Source organism: Pelophylax lessonae, assembly GCF_965119305.1.
Source record: "Pelophylax lessonae genome assembly, chromosome: 1".
NCBI lineage: Eukaryota > Metazoa > Chordata > Amphibia > Anura > Ranidae > Pelophylax > Pelophylax lessonae.
Genome location: NC_138768.1, coordinates 412606571 through 412623415, shown reverse-complemented (window position 1 = coordinate 412623415; position 16845 = coordinate 412606571). Strand labels below are relative to the sequence as shown.

General features: G+C 41.2%; 1 protein-coding gene across 1 annotated transcript in view; it reads left to right on the top strand.

The window, feature by feature from the left end:
• Positions 1-16845, top strand: part of CNTLN (centlein) — a 712784-nt gene that overhangs the window by 611374 nt on the left and 84565 nt on the right. The window contains exon 20 of the mRNA XM_082272784.1: positions 12511-12714. Within this exon, the coding sequence (XP_082128910.1) occupies positions 12511-12714 (204 nt within the window). The remainder of the gene's footprint in view (positions 1-12510; positions 12715-16845) is intronic.

Below are 16845 nucleotides of genomic sequence, written 5' to 3'. Positions count from 1 at the left end.
ACCAGAAAACGCTCATCTCTGAAGTTTCAAAAGGCCCAACAAGCAAAACCCTATTCATTTTAATGGTCCCTGTTCACATATGAGTGTTTTGTCGCCTGAAACAAAATGCCTGGAGCTCAAAAAAGTACATGAGTGTCTTTTTTTGGCACATTACATTACGTTTTTGGTCAGATGTCAATTCCTGCCTCCAAACACCTGCAGAAAACGCCCCAAAAAAAACTAAAAACAATATGCTCAGGTGTCAATGGAGCCTGAAACTGTCCTACTAAAATTTGCGAATGACATATTAACTGTTAAAACCAATGGCAGTTACTCCACACTCATACTGTTAGACCTTTCCTCTGCCTTTGACACAATTGACCACCCACTCCTCCTTGATAAACTTCACTCCCTTGATCTCTGCTACTCTGTTCTTTCCTTGTTCTCCTGCCTTTGTCAGCGCTTCTTCAGTGTCACAACTTTATCTCCTCTGCTCTTACTCTTTCTGTTTGGTTACCCACAAGGCGCTGTCTTTGGGCCCCTCCTATTCTCTCTCTACACCCTGGGCCAGTTGATAACCTCGCATGACTTTCAATACCACCTCTATGCTGACAACACCCAGATCTCTTTTTCTACTCACAGTTCACCCCTTCGATCTCTTCACATATCGCTAATTTAATGAGCGATCTATAAGTATGGATGTAGAACATGAGAGAGCAGCTGTTTAACTGGCTTTTAAGGGCCTGGGAAGGGAAGACCCAATGGGTAATGTAGTAGAGTGTCCAATGACAAGGATGCATTAAACAAAGACTAAAAAAGTGACATAACATTATCCCAAAAGACTTGTATCAGCAGGCATTGCCACAAGATGTGGAAATGTGAGCCGATGTCTGAACCAGACAGAGAATGGTGGGGAGCTGAGAGAGTGCCATCATCCCAAAAGTAAACAGAAAAAAGAGAACCCTCCAAGGAAGCGGTACTATTAAAGGCAGAATTGGACAACAGTCAAAAAATGAATATATGTATAAAAAATATAAATTTTATTACACAACAGAATAAAATTGTCCAAAGGACAAAACCGATATAGGGCTAAATTGTATGGAAATTGAAAGCAACCATAGACCAGCAAAGATCTCTATGAAAACGGTGGTGAAGCATCCGGCACGTTTCAAGACTTCAAATTGCTTTTCTTCAGGGATGCTCTCATATAAGTAAACATCGAGATTCTAACATATAAAAGAAAACGAATACCATGTATATAAATGTCGAACTGAATAGATGCATCAATATGTGTCAGGGTGTGACATGCATAGTACAAAAAAACACTGACCAGATCCACGTGGGATGCTCCATGTACAGAACTAGCCCAAAACATATGTAAAACCAAGAGAAAAAAGGATCATCTACATTGCCCTGGAAAAAAAGGGGGAGGTTGAAGGTGGGCGACCCGCCTAATGTCCCCACAGAAGATGATTCACACACGGTAGAGATGACAGCCAGCCCACTGTCCGAGGAACACAGGCCACTGCAGCATGGATATAACGGGGGATGTGGCGGCGGCCCACATGCGCCAGGCGGCATCACAGGGAGGGGGACAGGAGTAGGAGGCCAACCCCAATGTCAATTAAAGTGACAGGTCTATATGAACGAGCAGTCTTTTAAAACAAAAAGGCAGTCAGGGGCCAGAAAAGAGATGGAGGGGACCCAAAAGGAAAAGGGGAAACACTAAATCCTAGGGAACATGCTCAATGGATAATCTAGTCAATGGCACAGTACATACATGTCACAATCCCCATATAGCAAATGGTCCACATATATATCTAAATCTAAACATTTGTATAAATCTGCATAAACACCTGGCAACAAAAGAAAGAAAAGGGGAGGGGATAGAATTATCTTTCCCAGCCTCCTGATTGGAAGCCATCCAAAAAAGGCCTGAAGGATGTGGCCTCGCTGAGACCTGGTATTGTAGTTGTGTTGAGCCTGAAGATACAACAGAGCTCCCACTGTAGGAGGGTCTTTTTCCAGTCACCTCCACGCGGGCTCAGGTGGATTCGGTCCAACACCAAAATTTGAATCAGAGGAAATGTCCTCCATGAATGTTTGCAACATGATGACCAAGCGGCAGTTCGTCATCACAAGATTGCATGCTCGAGATCTGTCGATACGCTCTCCTCCATAGTTCTAACTTAGTTTTACCAATGTAAAATCCAGAGCATTCACAGGTGAGGTGGTATACTACCCCTTTTGTCTTACAATTAGCATAATGCTTAGGGATATATTTTTACCCATTGGGTAGCAAAATGTTTTTAGCTGTATTGATGTACCAACAGTAATTACACCCTCCGCACCTGAAAGTGCCCGGATATTTACAAGGATCTTTGCCGGCGTTGCCTCTGTATTCACTCTGCACCAGGCTATCACCTATTGACTTAGGTCCTCTAAAGATGAAACCTAGTGCTTCTGAGACACATGGTCCTATATTCAGGTCAATGGTTAGAAGATGCCAATCTTTTTTGATAATATTGGTGACCTGTTGATGTTGGTTGGAATATCTAGGAATAAAGCGAGTGGGTACGGTGGAATTGTCGTGTGTTTTATTAAAGTTAAACAGATGTTCTTGTCTTGTTTTTTGAGTGGCTTTTCTGTAAGCCTTTTTCAAACACGAGGAAGAGTATTCACGTGTAAGAAGCCTCTCTCTTAATTTGTTTGCTTCCAGTTTGAAAGAGCTGTCAAGGGAACAGTTACGTCTAAGTCTGAGATACTGGCTGAATGGTATAGATTGTACTAATGGCCTTGGATGAAAACTGCTGGCATGAAGGATTGAGTTCCCAACTGTGGGCTTGTGGTATAGAGTACTGGTTAAAAAGCCATTACAATCTTTATGAATCTCGACATCAAGGAATGATATCGAATTCATGTTGTAGTTCATAGTGGACATGATAATAAAGTCAATAATGTCAAGGGCCCTTAGGAAATCCTGTAAAAGAGTCGGGGGTATCCTCCCAGACTAGAAGGACATCATCAATATATCTGTATCAAAGAATGACATGGTCCATAAATTCAGCCAGTATATCAGAGTTTCCGACAGCAGGCAATCCCACTCCCTCAGGTACAAGTTGGCATAAGAGGGGGCACAGCAGGTACCCATGGCAGCCCTTTGCACCTGGAGGAAGTGGGAAGAAAAATTGTTGTGATGGAGAATAAAACAATGACTCCAGGATGAATTCTTTCTTGGGTCTATCATGGAGATTCCCCTGAGCAAGGATTCGCCTAATTACCGATCCCTATCGTGGTGAATCGAACTGTATAATGCTTCAATATCAATGGCTAATAAATATGAGCTGTAAGTAGGTCTTACAAAATCTGAAGCAGATGGATAGTGTCACGTATAAAGGTGAGCAGACTGACTACAAATGGTCTTAGGTGTTCATCGACAAGGGTGCTTAAAGCGGACTTCCGGCCTCAAAATCGACTTTGCACGATCCGCTTGCTGTACTGTCGCTGAAAAAGAATTGAATAATCAAATTTTTTTTAATTTACTTACCTTGTTATTAAAGAAAATATACTTACCTTCCTCCCTCTTCGGCCGCGGCCTGCGCCATCTCTTCCTGCTTGCATTGACTCCTGGGAGCCGAACGTCATCGCTCCCAAGAGTCAATGCGCCTGCACCGGCCCTGCTCGTCACTTCTGGTTGAGGAGCGTTATTCCCTGCTGAACAGCTTCTGGGCATGCCTAGAAGCTGTGCAGGGATGACGTGCCTGCACCGGAAGTGACGAGCAGGGGATTCTGGGACTCCGATGTCACCGAAGAGGACGCTCTGGCTTCAGCTGCCCACACCTGAGATGGCAGTGCTAGACAAGACATTTTCAAGGTAAGTATTCCTTCTAAAAGGTAAGTGAACCCGGGGGCAGTTCAGAAGCTATCATTGCTGAAATGTACTAGCCCTGACTGTCCCGGGGGTATTTTTGTTGGAAAAAAATTTTTGAGGCCGGAACTCCGCTTTAATCTCTCAGTGAAAGAAACATTGCCCGAAATGATCAGACGGCCAGGTGGAGGGGAAACATTCTTGTGGAGCTTGGGGAGAGCGTAGAAGACAGGGGTGTGAGGGTAGGTAGTTCGAACAAACTCCCACTGTGCTTTATCAAGAATATTCTGCAACAATGCAGCATCAATAAACTGGTAAAACTCACTAAAATTTTTGGATGAGATGGCTGGCTATTGGACGATACCATTTTCTATTTTGGAGGATTTGATTGCACAAATTTTAATACTGTTCATTGTCCATATTAACAAGATGGCCTCCTTTATCGAAGGGCTTGATGATTAGACTCAAATTTTTAGCCAAATTTTTAGCTAAATTTTGAAGTGCTAATCTCTCTCTGTTTGTGCATTCCTGGCATTGATGTCTGAACCACAGCAGAGGTGCGAAATCGAAGGATCATGGCGGTGAAGGACTTTAGGAGTTCTATACTAAAATATTAGTATCTTGACAGCAGTGTCTCTCTTCACCACACATCTAGATGACTTGGGTACAGATGTCCATATATTTTCCCAACAAGGGAGGGGGATGGGCTTATAAAGAATTTGGGACCATTTCTGCATATAGGAATGAAGGTCTGTAGTAAGGGTCGACTTTGTGCAGTAATTTATATATGATGGAAATTAAGTAGAGCTGGTAGGGTCCCTGGGCGCAAGTGAATTCAAATTTTGTAGGTCTGTCCAAGATAAGGGATGAGGACAGGGATTAGAAATTGTGGCTATTTTGTAGATATGAGTAGTGTAGTTAGGAATGTGATATTTAATTTGCGGTTTTCCAAAAGAGAGCAATTTACGAGATATGGGATTAACAAAATTATGTAATTGAAACAAAGTTGCTTGAGCCCAGGGAGCCATACGACTGTAGGAAATACTGTCTGGAAAGAGCGGGTTGAAGAGGACATTAGATGGGAGGGGCATGGTGAGGAGAGAGAGTACTTCTTGTAAGTGGTTCGCCAGATCTGCATAGTCAACAACATAGGAGGTAGACAAAAACATTTCAGTACCTGATTGGTGTGAAGAGGTGGAGGCCATACAGGAAACATGGATGTACAGGGTAAAGAGAACCCATCTCAATCTCTGACCATCTGTTAGGAGCGTACTGACTTGTCCATGAACTAATAGTGCGTAAGTGTGTATCGTAATAATGCTTCACGATATCAGGGGCCCCCAGACCGCCTCGAGTTCGAGGGGAGAAGACTACTGAACTCCCGTTACGATGGGCCCTGTTGTGCCAAGTAAAGTCTAGGAACCTACATTGGAGAAGCTGGGACAGGGGGATAGGGATAGGTAAGGTCTCAAAAAGGTAAAGTAATTTGGGAAGTATGGACATTTTTAGAACATTCTTCCCAAACGGGGAGATAGGGTAAACATCCAATTACGTCAACATATTCTGGATTTCTTTGAAGAGAGGATTGTAGTTGGCAGTAAATAAAGAAGAGTATGTGGCTGTCAGCTTCACACCTAAGTATTTAACAGATTGAGATCACCATCTATAGAGGTATGCTTGTTGTAGGGTGGATAAAAGGGAAAGAATAGGAAGGGCCTCAGTTTTTTATGTATTAACCCTGTAACCTGAGAGGGAACTATAGTTAGACAATAAGTTGTGCAGCGATGGGAGTGATAAAAGGGTATTGGTTATAGTCAAGAGGATATAATCCGCGAAGAGTGAGAGTTTATATTCCCTCTGTCGCATCAAAACCCCCTTTATGTCCGCGTGAGAACGAATGGCCGAAGCCAGGAGTTCCAAACACAGAAAAAAAGGAGAGGTGATGGACACTCCTGTCTGGGGCCAAAAAACATTGGGAATGTTATCAAAGATGCAGCATGCAGGACTTTAAAGCGCTTTCATGAAAACGCACTTTGTAATAGAAATTCAATAGAAATGCACCTAAAATCCAGGTAAAACGCACATACATTTACACTGGCCAAACCACAGTTCACCAGTTATTAGGGATAAGAGAGTGAATGGGGGGGGGGGGGTCTGGGTTGTAATAATATATGTTAATGAAGAGCAGAGTGAAGGACTGTAGAGAAAGTGCTAAGGCTGTATTTTGGGACAGGACAGGGTCAGCTAGATGGCTGCTTGGGATGCTCAGAGCTGGGACCAGAGGCTGCAGGACATACAGTACAGATTTATGGAGTGGACACCTGAAAGATAGAAGTAGATGAAGGGTTAATGTGAACAGGAGAGAGGAGCACAAGAATCGCTGCTGACTTATGATTGTGCAGGGAAGATAAAGACACGTGCGAGGAGACGGACAAAGTGAAAGTGACCAACTCAAGTGACCTGGCCGGGAAGGAGAACAAATCAACAGGGGGAGGGGAGCTTGGAAGGAGAGAAGTGATTAACGGCTGCAGGAGAGATAAGTGGCTGGAACGGAGGAGTCCAGAAATCATGCATTGTGCAATAACAGGAGGGAGAATGACATTCACTCCTGTCAGGCAGTTGAAGGCAGAAGCTCCTAGTGCGCCCCCCCCATCACAGATATGGACACTGCCCACTCCTGTACGTACCAACAGTGTTCTGTCTATCAAAGGAGCCGAGCCAGGAGGTTCAAATGAAAGATGTTACAGTGCAGCGATCCCCGCTCTGATTATCCGGCCGCCTTTCCTCTTCCTCTCCTCTCTCGCCTTCAATCCTTTTCCAATGGCAAAATGCGAGCAGGCGAGTGGAAAATTTGAGGGCTGCTCTATGCTTTAAGTTGGTTCCGAAGAGAGGTTACCTCCCGGAAGCAAGCCACCGTGAGAAACTGAGTTGTTTTTCTGAGAGGCTCAATTTGCCTAATAAGGTGGATTTCAAGGCATTATTGTCCATTTTTAAGCCAGAGCCTGTGGAAATACGTTGGCCCCTAAAAAAAAAAAAAAAAAGGCCTTCACACAGAGTGGTTTCCTCCAAAACAGAACCTTGATTGAGTTGGAAAAGCTTCTTTAAAGCTTGGGTTAGCTGAGCTTAAGTACTATCAAGGTTCAGAAGGAAGTCCTTTAAATGCCAATGACATTGTTTTGAGGAAGCTGCAGACATGGTGAGATCCAAGAATATAGGAGAGTGGTCAGACCATGTGAAGACACAACACTGGTAAGAAGATGGGCAAATATGAGAAAATGGTCTAACCTAGAAAACATTTTATGAGGTGGGGAATAAAGCGTGCAATGTTTACTGGTGGAATGTTTAATGTGGCAAGAATCTAGAAGGCGGTGAGTGCGGAGGAGCTTACGAAAACAGGTTGACGGAACCTGCACCCACCTAGATTTAGTGTAATAAAAAAGGATCTGTCCATCTCTTGCAGGGGAGCAATCCATGTTGAATTCATCACCAACAATCATAAAAGGTTGTGCATAACACTAGTATCTCAAAAAACCGAAATGAAAAGATTAATCTGACCAGAGTTCGGAGCATAGATATTCATGAGGGTAAATAGGGTGGATACATAATCGCAGGTCAGGATCACATAATGCCCATGGGGGTCTAGGTGAGAGGATTGTACCCGTATAGGGAATGTGTGCCGAATCAAGATCGCTACCCCATTCATTCCAGTGGAATCAGAGGCTATGTAGGAGAAGGGAAGTATCTAATTTAAAGGACCCCCCCAGATCGAAACTGCATCTCCTGAACCAGACCATGTCAGGCCTAGAGTTCTTAAACCCCTTAAAGACCAACCAGAGTTTCTTGATGGAATTTAGACATTTCACATTATAAGACATCATTTTTAAAGCCATGACCTAAGACTGGTAAAAAGCATACAGAAGCATAACAAATTAAGAGGACCGCCCCAAACAGATAGATGGGGTCCCAGTATCTCTCAAAACAGGTAAGCAAAAAGGAATAACTGAAAATAAAAGGCATATTAAAGAAAAAAGGCAATGCAAGCATAACAGTGAGTAGTATTAGTGAAGGAATCCAAAAAAAGGCCTGCAATAAAGAAAGTGTTAGTAGGCCTGAGACAAAAACACATCTCAGGAGCCCAAGACTGTAGTCTCAGGGGGGAGGGGTGATATGAGGACCTCCAAAAAATGGCATACCCAGGTCCCTCCGCGCTCTCCAGCGTAACAAGCTATAAGATATAACGTTAATCAAAATAAGTCAGAATACAATAGCAGACACCTCAGGGGGTGTAAACGGGGCCCGAAGTTGGGCAACAAAGGGGACCAAAAAAAGTTGTGCAAAAATTTAGAGATGAGGAGAAGGCTATGATCAGAGACGATAATCAAGGAGGTTCCTTGGAGGAGCGTTGACTTTTTTGGTTTTGACTTGGCAGGGGTCCAGATCTGGGAGGGAGTAGAAGGAAGAGGTGAGAGATTATCCTCAGGGAGAGGGAGCAGACCCAAACTTTTGAAAAAGGCTTCTCCCTCGTGAAGATCTCGGAGGACATTTTGGATGCCATCTTTAGTTGCAACCAAATGAAACGGGAAGCCCCAAAAGTAGGAAACATGGTGGTTTTTGCCTTTCTTGCAAGGGTAATTGGTGATAGGTCGCTGAAAATTTGAGTTATGTCTCCTTTGTCTTCAATTTGCGACTTGTTGCAGGTTGCCAGAGTGAGGTCCTTCTTACTACCATAGTAGTGGAAGGGGACAATTATGTTGCGGGGTCTAGCTCCCACCAGTGGTTTAGGGGCTAAGGAGCTGTGTGCCCGGTCAAGACGCCAGTCTATGTCAGGGGCTAAAGTATTGAATAAGCCCGATAGATAAGAATGCAGATTGTTATCACTCACGGTTTACGGAAATCTTCATATGCGTAGATTTTGGTGCTGCTCCCTGTTCTCCAATTCTTCTTGTTGTAACTGAAGTTGGGATATTGCATGTTTGAGGGTAGAATTTTTGACCTCTTGCACATGGACATACTGAACTAAATCATCAAATCTAGTCTCTAGGGTGTCAGTAAATTTAGTTCCTGTGAGATTTTTCCCAATGCCTATGAAATAGTATGTGTTAACTGGTGCAGCAAGTCCTGAAGCTTTTCATCCAGGAGCTCAGGTGTTAACATGGATGGTGACGAAGGGGTGCCACTGGTGGATGGAGCAGGGACAGACGAATCATCATCTAGTAAGGTGGCGAGCAGCTCCTCCCGATCCCCCTTTACACTCGAGGCTGAGGTTGCAGGCCTGGTAAAAAACCGATCCATGGTGGAGGGAGGCCGTGTGACTGTGGGGCGGTGTTTTTTTGCCACCTGATTTTTCACCTGAGGTGTGCAGGAGCTGGAGGATATAAAGGAGCTTACGCCCGGTGCGGTTATAACAGTGTAAAGCAGAGAGGGGGCCGTGGATAGCGGGTCAGGACTGAAGCTCGCCTAGTAGACGTCTGCCATCTTCAAAAGCCACGCCCCCTTCAATACTTTGATTCCCTGTCTAGAACTCACCTGTAGCAAAAAAAAGCAGAGCATAGTTATGACTTCTTATTGGCTATATTTTTCAAGTCCGTATCAGAGGGTTGCATGAATCATTATCACAGCAAGGAAATTAGCGTTTTTGGAAGAATCAGCAAAGGCACACCCCATGTACTTCTCATAGAACTGGTTTTCTATAAAGTAAAACATACTTTATTAATTTTGAGTTATTGTATATATAGTGTCATAGTATAGCATGAAGATATATAGATATGTGCATATGTGTAAATTAAAATGTAACTATAGACAAAATTAAAAAATACATATATATGTGTGGATCCTGCCAGTAGATTTGTTATTTCTCTACTAACTGTAACAGACAAGGCTGTCCAGCAAATGAGGCAGTTACATTTACATAATTTTCTTGTCTCACCTGTTAAATAGTCAGAGCAGCTGACTAGCAAAAGGGCCTTTATAGCAGCAGATTAAATGAAAGTACAGGAAGACCAACCACTGCTCTGCAGAATCAGAATCTGGTGGTCCCCATGTTTAAAAAAAAAAAAAAAGGCCTCAAAGAGTGAACGCAGAAAATGGCAAATCAACAGGTATTTATGAAAACATTGCAGAACTATATTTAGAAAGCAAAAAGAGAGCTTTTTACATAACTTTATTATTGGGATTACATGAAGTTTAAAGCTCCATTATCATTTGCTGGACTGATTTTTTTTTCTTTTTTTTTTTCTTTTATTTATTTACAGTTTAACGGTTTTTTATCCAGCATTCCAAAAGTCATTAATTTTACTATGGAATCTCTTATGTAATCTCTTTTTTTATTTAATATTTTTTTAATGAGAAAAAGATTTTCCAACAATAAGGGGGAAAAAATATATATATATAAAAATTTCAAACAAAAATAGTAATTGCAAAATGTAACCGTATTAGCATAAAATGGTATAGTGTGTAAGCAGATGTCATTGTTCAAATAACAAATCATATTGCCATATTGGCATAACACATTACATCATTGAATATATGTCATTATTCAAATAACAAATCAAATAACCATATCCAAAATATATGACATATTTAAGACTAATTAACACACTAAACGTCTATATGATCATAGCAAACTAGAAGGAGAAAAAAAAAAAAGAAAAAAAAAAGAAAAAAACAAGAGGGGAGGGGGGTGGTTAAAGAATTGGAAAAAGGAAAGGGGAAGGGTAGGGTATTATCCGGTGACCACCAAAGACCTCTACATCGGGCTATCTATATTAGATGACATAATTTCAGTATATTCCGGCGAGCATATAAAGGAATGCCAACCGGCCCATCTTTTACAATATGTATAGGCTTGATCTTTTAAAGTTAAGGAAAGATCCTTCATCCGAGCTGCATATGCCACTCGTTCTAACCACATTTTGACAGTAGGGATAGCCAACTTTTTCCATAGTTTGGGGATTAAAGATTTCGCCGCATCTAATAGAGGATGAGTAATAGATCGCTTATACCAACCCACTGGTTCTCCCGAGCAATGAAACAAGACCACCCAGGGATCGTCCCGTCACTGGATAACCCTGGATGATATTAATCCAATGCAACACAGTGGACCACCACATATGGGCATGAGAAGCTTCTTCTCCACAACCTCTCCAGCAGAGGGCCGAGTAATCTGGAAACATTGTCTGCAACTTTCTAGGAGAGTAATGCCATTTAGACAGCAGTTTATAATTTAGTTCTGAATATTGTGTAGAGATAGAGGAAGTATGTACTAGTTGTAATATCTGTTTACGTTGTTGATCAGTTAAAAGAGCGATCAAAGTCCTGCTCCCACTTCGATAAAAGTAGACTACCCGAAATGTACTCAGTTTTTATTAATGCTTTATAAAAGTCAGATAAACTAAATGTAATGTTGGAAATGTAATCTCATTGCTTTTTCTCTTTCATTCATTGATGGACACAGCTCCTGACATTCTTGACCATTGGGTTATACTGCCCCCTACAGGAGTAGGACACTAGGCAGAAAAAACTTCTGGCTACACCCATGGGCAGTCCCAGGGAGTAAACTCCCTCTCTCTGCTCTAGTCACTCAGTTTTTCTGCCTAGTCAGTAGTAAGGACCTAGTTCTTTGCTGGGATCTTTGGTCCTGGCAACATTTTTTAGATAGAAAATGTTTTCCTCCTGGCTTTTTCCTGTGAGATCTACTATCAACTACCAAACTGGGTGACAGGCTAGATAATCTAGATCCAGTGGTCACCCCAGTCTGATCAGCGAGTGTGTGCAGCTCTGAGCTAGGTCGTCCGCGACATAGCCCTACTGGATAGGAGCTGGCCCTGCGAGTTAAACATCTCACGAGGTTGCATACGACCTGGCCTCACCCCGAGTCGCAGCGTAACTCATGGCCAATAGCCCCACCATTTCAATGGAGAGGAGGATCTGTCTAGAGCAGTGCCCACCTGGTTCCTGGTGTGGTTATCTGTTAAAGGAATACCCCTGGATGGTTTTGGGGTGGACATGGGCCCCTCCTTTGGACGGTCGGACCCCCTTTCTCCCGCAGGCACCTCCTGTTGTCAAGTCCCTCACCCTGCCACCCCCTCCACATACGCTGGGGATGTTACTTTTTGGGTTGCCTGGCCACTTTCCTGGGTGGGGCAGGGCGCTAACTGGTGATGGGGGTCGGGGGGGTGCACTGCTACGGACCGGACTTTTCCCACCCCTCATGTTTGATGCTGCTTTGGGACGTCCCAAAGCTCAAGAATAACATGAGGTGTGTCTGTCAATGAACAAAAGAGAAAATAAGATTTTTGACTTACCGTAAAATCAATTTCTCTGATGTTCATTGACGGACACAGCACCCACCCCTCTGTGGAGTTATAATTCTTCTGACACTGCTTGTAACAAAACTGAGTGACTACAGCAGAGAGAGGGATTATACCCCCTGGGACTGCCCATTGGTGCAGCCAGAAGTTTTTTCTGCCTAGTGTCCTACTACAGTAATGGCAGTATAACCCAATGATCAAGAATGACAGGAGCTGTGTCCATCAATAAACATCAGAGAAATTGATTTTATGGTAAGTCAAAAATCAAATTTTTAAATTTGCATAAAACTTTATTGTGTGATGTATTTACGTCATTTTAAATCCGTTTTTTTTTTTCTCTTTTTTGAACCTTAGAAATTCTCTTCAGACCTTACTGAATGTAAGCATGAAAAGGAAAATTTGGAGAGAAGCATGGAGCAAATGACTGAGCAGCTGGCCCAAGCCAAGAGGTCACTAGAAATGGTGAGCCCTGTGACCTTGGATCAACCTACATTGACTCAATTAACACCTTCTAAAAGCACAGATGTGGAAGCAAAGCAGCTCCAGAGTAAACTAAAGGTAAAAATAGAGATCGACTTACTGAGGAAACTGTTTTTATGCCAGGCTTTGCAAACTCTGAAAGGTCCAACTGCATGACATAATGATATAAAAGTGTGACTTGTAGGTCCTAGAGTGTGTGTGGAAATGCATAGTAACTGTATCATGCTTTCCAGGCACTTGTTCACTAAAGACAGAAACTTAAATTATTTGTTGCCTCATGTATAAAACTACCTGAAAAGAAAGTGTTTTGTATGATAAATCAGATTCCATCTGTCATTTTTCTGCACAGGATTAAAAATATAAGAACTTTAAAGGTTGACAGTACTCTAATACTTTCTTTTTAGTCGTTTATCGGACACTATTTATGTATAAAGAGGTTTGAGGGCCAGAGTAGTCAAATTAGTGTGCACAGCTTTTTCCCCTTCGCTATGATCGCATTAACCATAGGCAGGTTCTTTAGTGTTAGAGAGAACTCATTTGTTAAGGGAAAATGATGCACTGTAGAAAAGGTGCAGAGAAAAAAGGCAGGGAGACAACATTCCTAAAGTAGAATTGAACTCTTGCCTTTATGAAACAGTTCATGATCAGAGAGCTCAAGACCATGGTAGCAAAGCCAGGACATTAGGCTCAGAATGGAGGGTGTACAGGTTTTAAGTACTCACGTTGAACAGGCTACTATACAAACTATGATCTCAAGTTCCGCATTTTCCAAAGAAGTTGTTCACTGACTCTGCTAACCAGGACTAAAGGCTTCGCAGAACAGCTGACAACAATAGAAAAGAACGCCTATGTGAATGGAGAAATTGGACAGCGGCTCATACATGTGGTTGGGTCATTAGTAAGGGTGAAGTTTTGATCTAGTGTTTTTTTCCCTTCTTTTCTTACTGCTAAAGCTTTCAGGTTTCAGATTCTTTCATGTCTAGTTTTGATCTCAAGTTGGCTCATTGATTGTTCCAACACACATGATCTCTGTTACTTTTGTCCCTTTAAACATCTGTTCTCGTTATTATTAAAGCATACCCTGTCTTTTTACGTCTTTTTTTTTCTGAATTGTGCCAATTGCCCCAGCGTTGTAGTTGACTACATGTCAGACTGCTGCAGATCATTTATTCATGTAATTATGCTAGTTAAAAGTCACAGTGCAAAGGCAACTTACTTGTCACTTTTACAGTGCAGAATTGTAGGTTTTAAATCTGTATTAAAAAGGATCTTGTTACAGAGTGAAACATTATTCAAAGGCTTAGGGAAGATTTGAACTTTTCTATTTTTGTTCCAATCTCTCTGATAAAAATAAATGTACAAATAATGTAAAAAAAAAAAAATGATAATTACACAAAAATAATTGTTTATTAACAACAGCGAATAAATGTTAATTTTTTGTAAAAAATATTTCATCTATAGCCATCTGAAAGAATCTTGTTTATATACATTTTGCACTTTAATAGGAATAGGTAAAATGGTGGACGTACATATATAATTATAAAGCAAACAATATCAATAGACATAGGCAGTATTCTTACGTACAGTCTGACAGAACATACCTTGGAGATGATTCCCCCTACCTGCCAAGGGACAGGAGAAGAGCAGTTTACATTTTTAATCAACCGTTTCTTGTCCATTTTTGGATGGATAGGGTTGACTGGAGCATCGACGGTGGGGATTTTGAATTACCTTTGACCTTTGATTGGCCTCGGGAATCTCTTTGCATCCTGTTCTTTACCCAAGATTCTGATAAGGTACAAAAATAATATCCCTAGGTCACCTGAATTCATGAGCTCTTTTATACAGACACTGAAAAAACATCTTTCACTGGCTTTTGAGTTTCTTCAAACTATGGTATATATTTATGGAATTTTCATTTATTTATTTGTTCAAGCTAGTAATGGTGTCGTTCAGCGACTTATAGTGGGACTGCAATATTGCGGTGGACAGTCGGACAATAACTGACACTTTTGACACTGTGGGAACCAGTGACATGAATACAGTGATCAGCGCTAAAAATATGCACTGCCACTGTACTATTGACACTGGCTGGGAAGGGGTTAAACACATAGGGCAATCAAAGGGTCATCTGTGTGCCTAGACAGTGTTTTTGTGTACTGTATGTGCTGCTTTTGCTAGGAACACAAAATCCATCCATTCCCCCTTGCCAGAACATAGACCTATAAACAAAAAACTATCAGCGCAAACCTAATCTGTGATGTACATACACTGTAAACAAAATAAATCACTGTGCGTGAAATAAAATGTGCCAAATAGTGCAAACAAATGTACAAAACCTATAAACTATCAATGTGCATAAAATAATGTCCGGCAGCATACACCAATCGTGTCCACACTTCACAATAAAACCAAAAATATATCAAAACGTGATGCGCCAGAAGTGCACAAATTTAATCACAAGGTGATGATATAATAAAGTCCACATATACAATCCAATATAATCGTGCTCAAATCCGATTGTGAATGTGTATAGGTGTCCAAGTGTCCAAATCAAGACTTCAATCCCGTGAGAAATAAACACCAGTAGTGAAATCCCTCCAAGAGGCCAATCTTTCAGGTGGAGGGATTTCACTACTCGTGTTTATTTCTCACGGGATTGAAGTCTTGATTTGGACACTTGGACACCTATGCACATTCACAATCGGATTCGAGCACGATTATATTGGATTGTATATGTGGACTTTATTATATCATCACCTTGTGATTAGTTTTGTGCACTTCTGGCGCATCACGTTTTGATTTATTTTTGATTTTATTGTGAAGTCAGAACATAGACCTGCCTTGTTTACATAGGTAGATCCCCATTCTGAGTCCACCATAGGGATAGGGTGGTTAGCATGTAGTTAAGGCCATGTATGATAAAAGCAAAATAAGCCACAAAAATGTAACTTTATTAAAGACACATTGTTTTGTGTCTTTAATACATAGTTACATTTTTTCTGGCACAGAGTTTTTTTTTCAATTGTTGAAAATATTTTCAAAACGGATTTTTCTTTCAGCATACAAAAATATTAAATCTTATAGGAATGGAAATTTAAATAAATTGGACATTCAGTGTCTGCTCTGTTTGAAAGAATATATCAATTCGATATTAAAGGGTGTATGAAAAATAGACTTCAGAGAGGATAAAATTTATAAAATCTACAACTTTGTCCAGTGTTCTTCCAAGACATTTCGTGGAGTTTCTTTTGATTTTGATCAAGTAGTATATTTTTCTTCCACTTTAAAAAAAAGTTAGCATTTCTGCTAGAACAATTATGACACTTGTTGCTCTCATGTTGGCTTGGGTTGGGCTGACTCTTGCAGGTATGGTATAAAGATCTTATCTCACAGTAAACTCATTGTTTTGTTTAAAAGTCCTCAAGAGACAAAGTCAAGTGGTACAGTGGATCATGGATCCATTTTTGCAACCAACTACAAAACATGCCATAACTATCTCTTTTCAAACGCTGGATGGTTAGAGGCCATAGAGTCTACATTGAAGCCATTACTCTTGTCTTGCAGCTCTATATCAACACCACAACCTGTTTGTGCTCCTACTTTGTCTCCCCACGGGTGCTACAGTTGCCTCCCATAATACAAAAATTTGCTCATAGGTTAATTGGCTTAAATTGCAATACATTACATACATACATTACAATTCACTTACATTGTCCTAGAGTGTATGAGTGTGGTAGGAACAATTGTTAGCTCTGACAGGGCTGATATGCATAGATCTATTCTGTAAAATTTTGAATAATATGTGCATGTTATATGAATAATGGAAATAAGTGAATAAGCTAAGCATCTGCAAAAAAATGTATGATGCTCAAACGGAATTTCCAAAACAGAAACAAGATGGGTAAGGTGATTATCTTTGGTTTCAGAACTTTCTGACACGTCGGTTATACTTTTCCTTTGTTGGGCTTTATTCAAAAAGACATAAAAATACCAGGAAGTAAAGTGACGTAGAAGTAGAGTGGTGAAAGATCTCCATAGTGTTGATTCTCAGAAAAATTCTTCACTGTAGCTACAATGGTTAGGCAGATGAATAAAGGTTCTCTATTGTGGGGTATGGAATGGAGAAAAAAAACAGTTTTCAGCTCTTTTGTATAAGGTAACGGAGCGTGCTCAGCAGTACCCAGTAATACAGACACACAGGCTGTT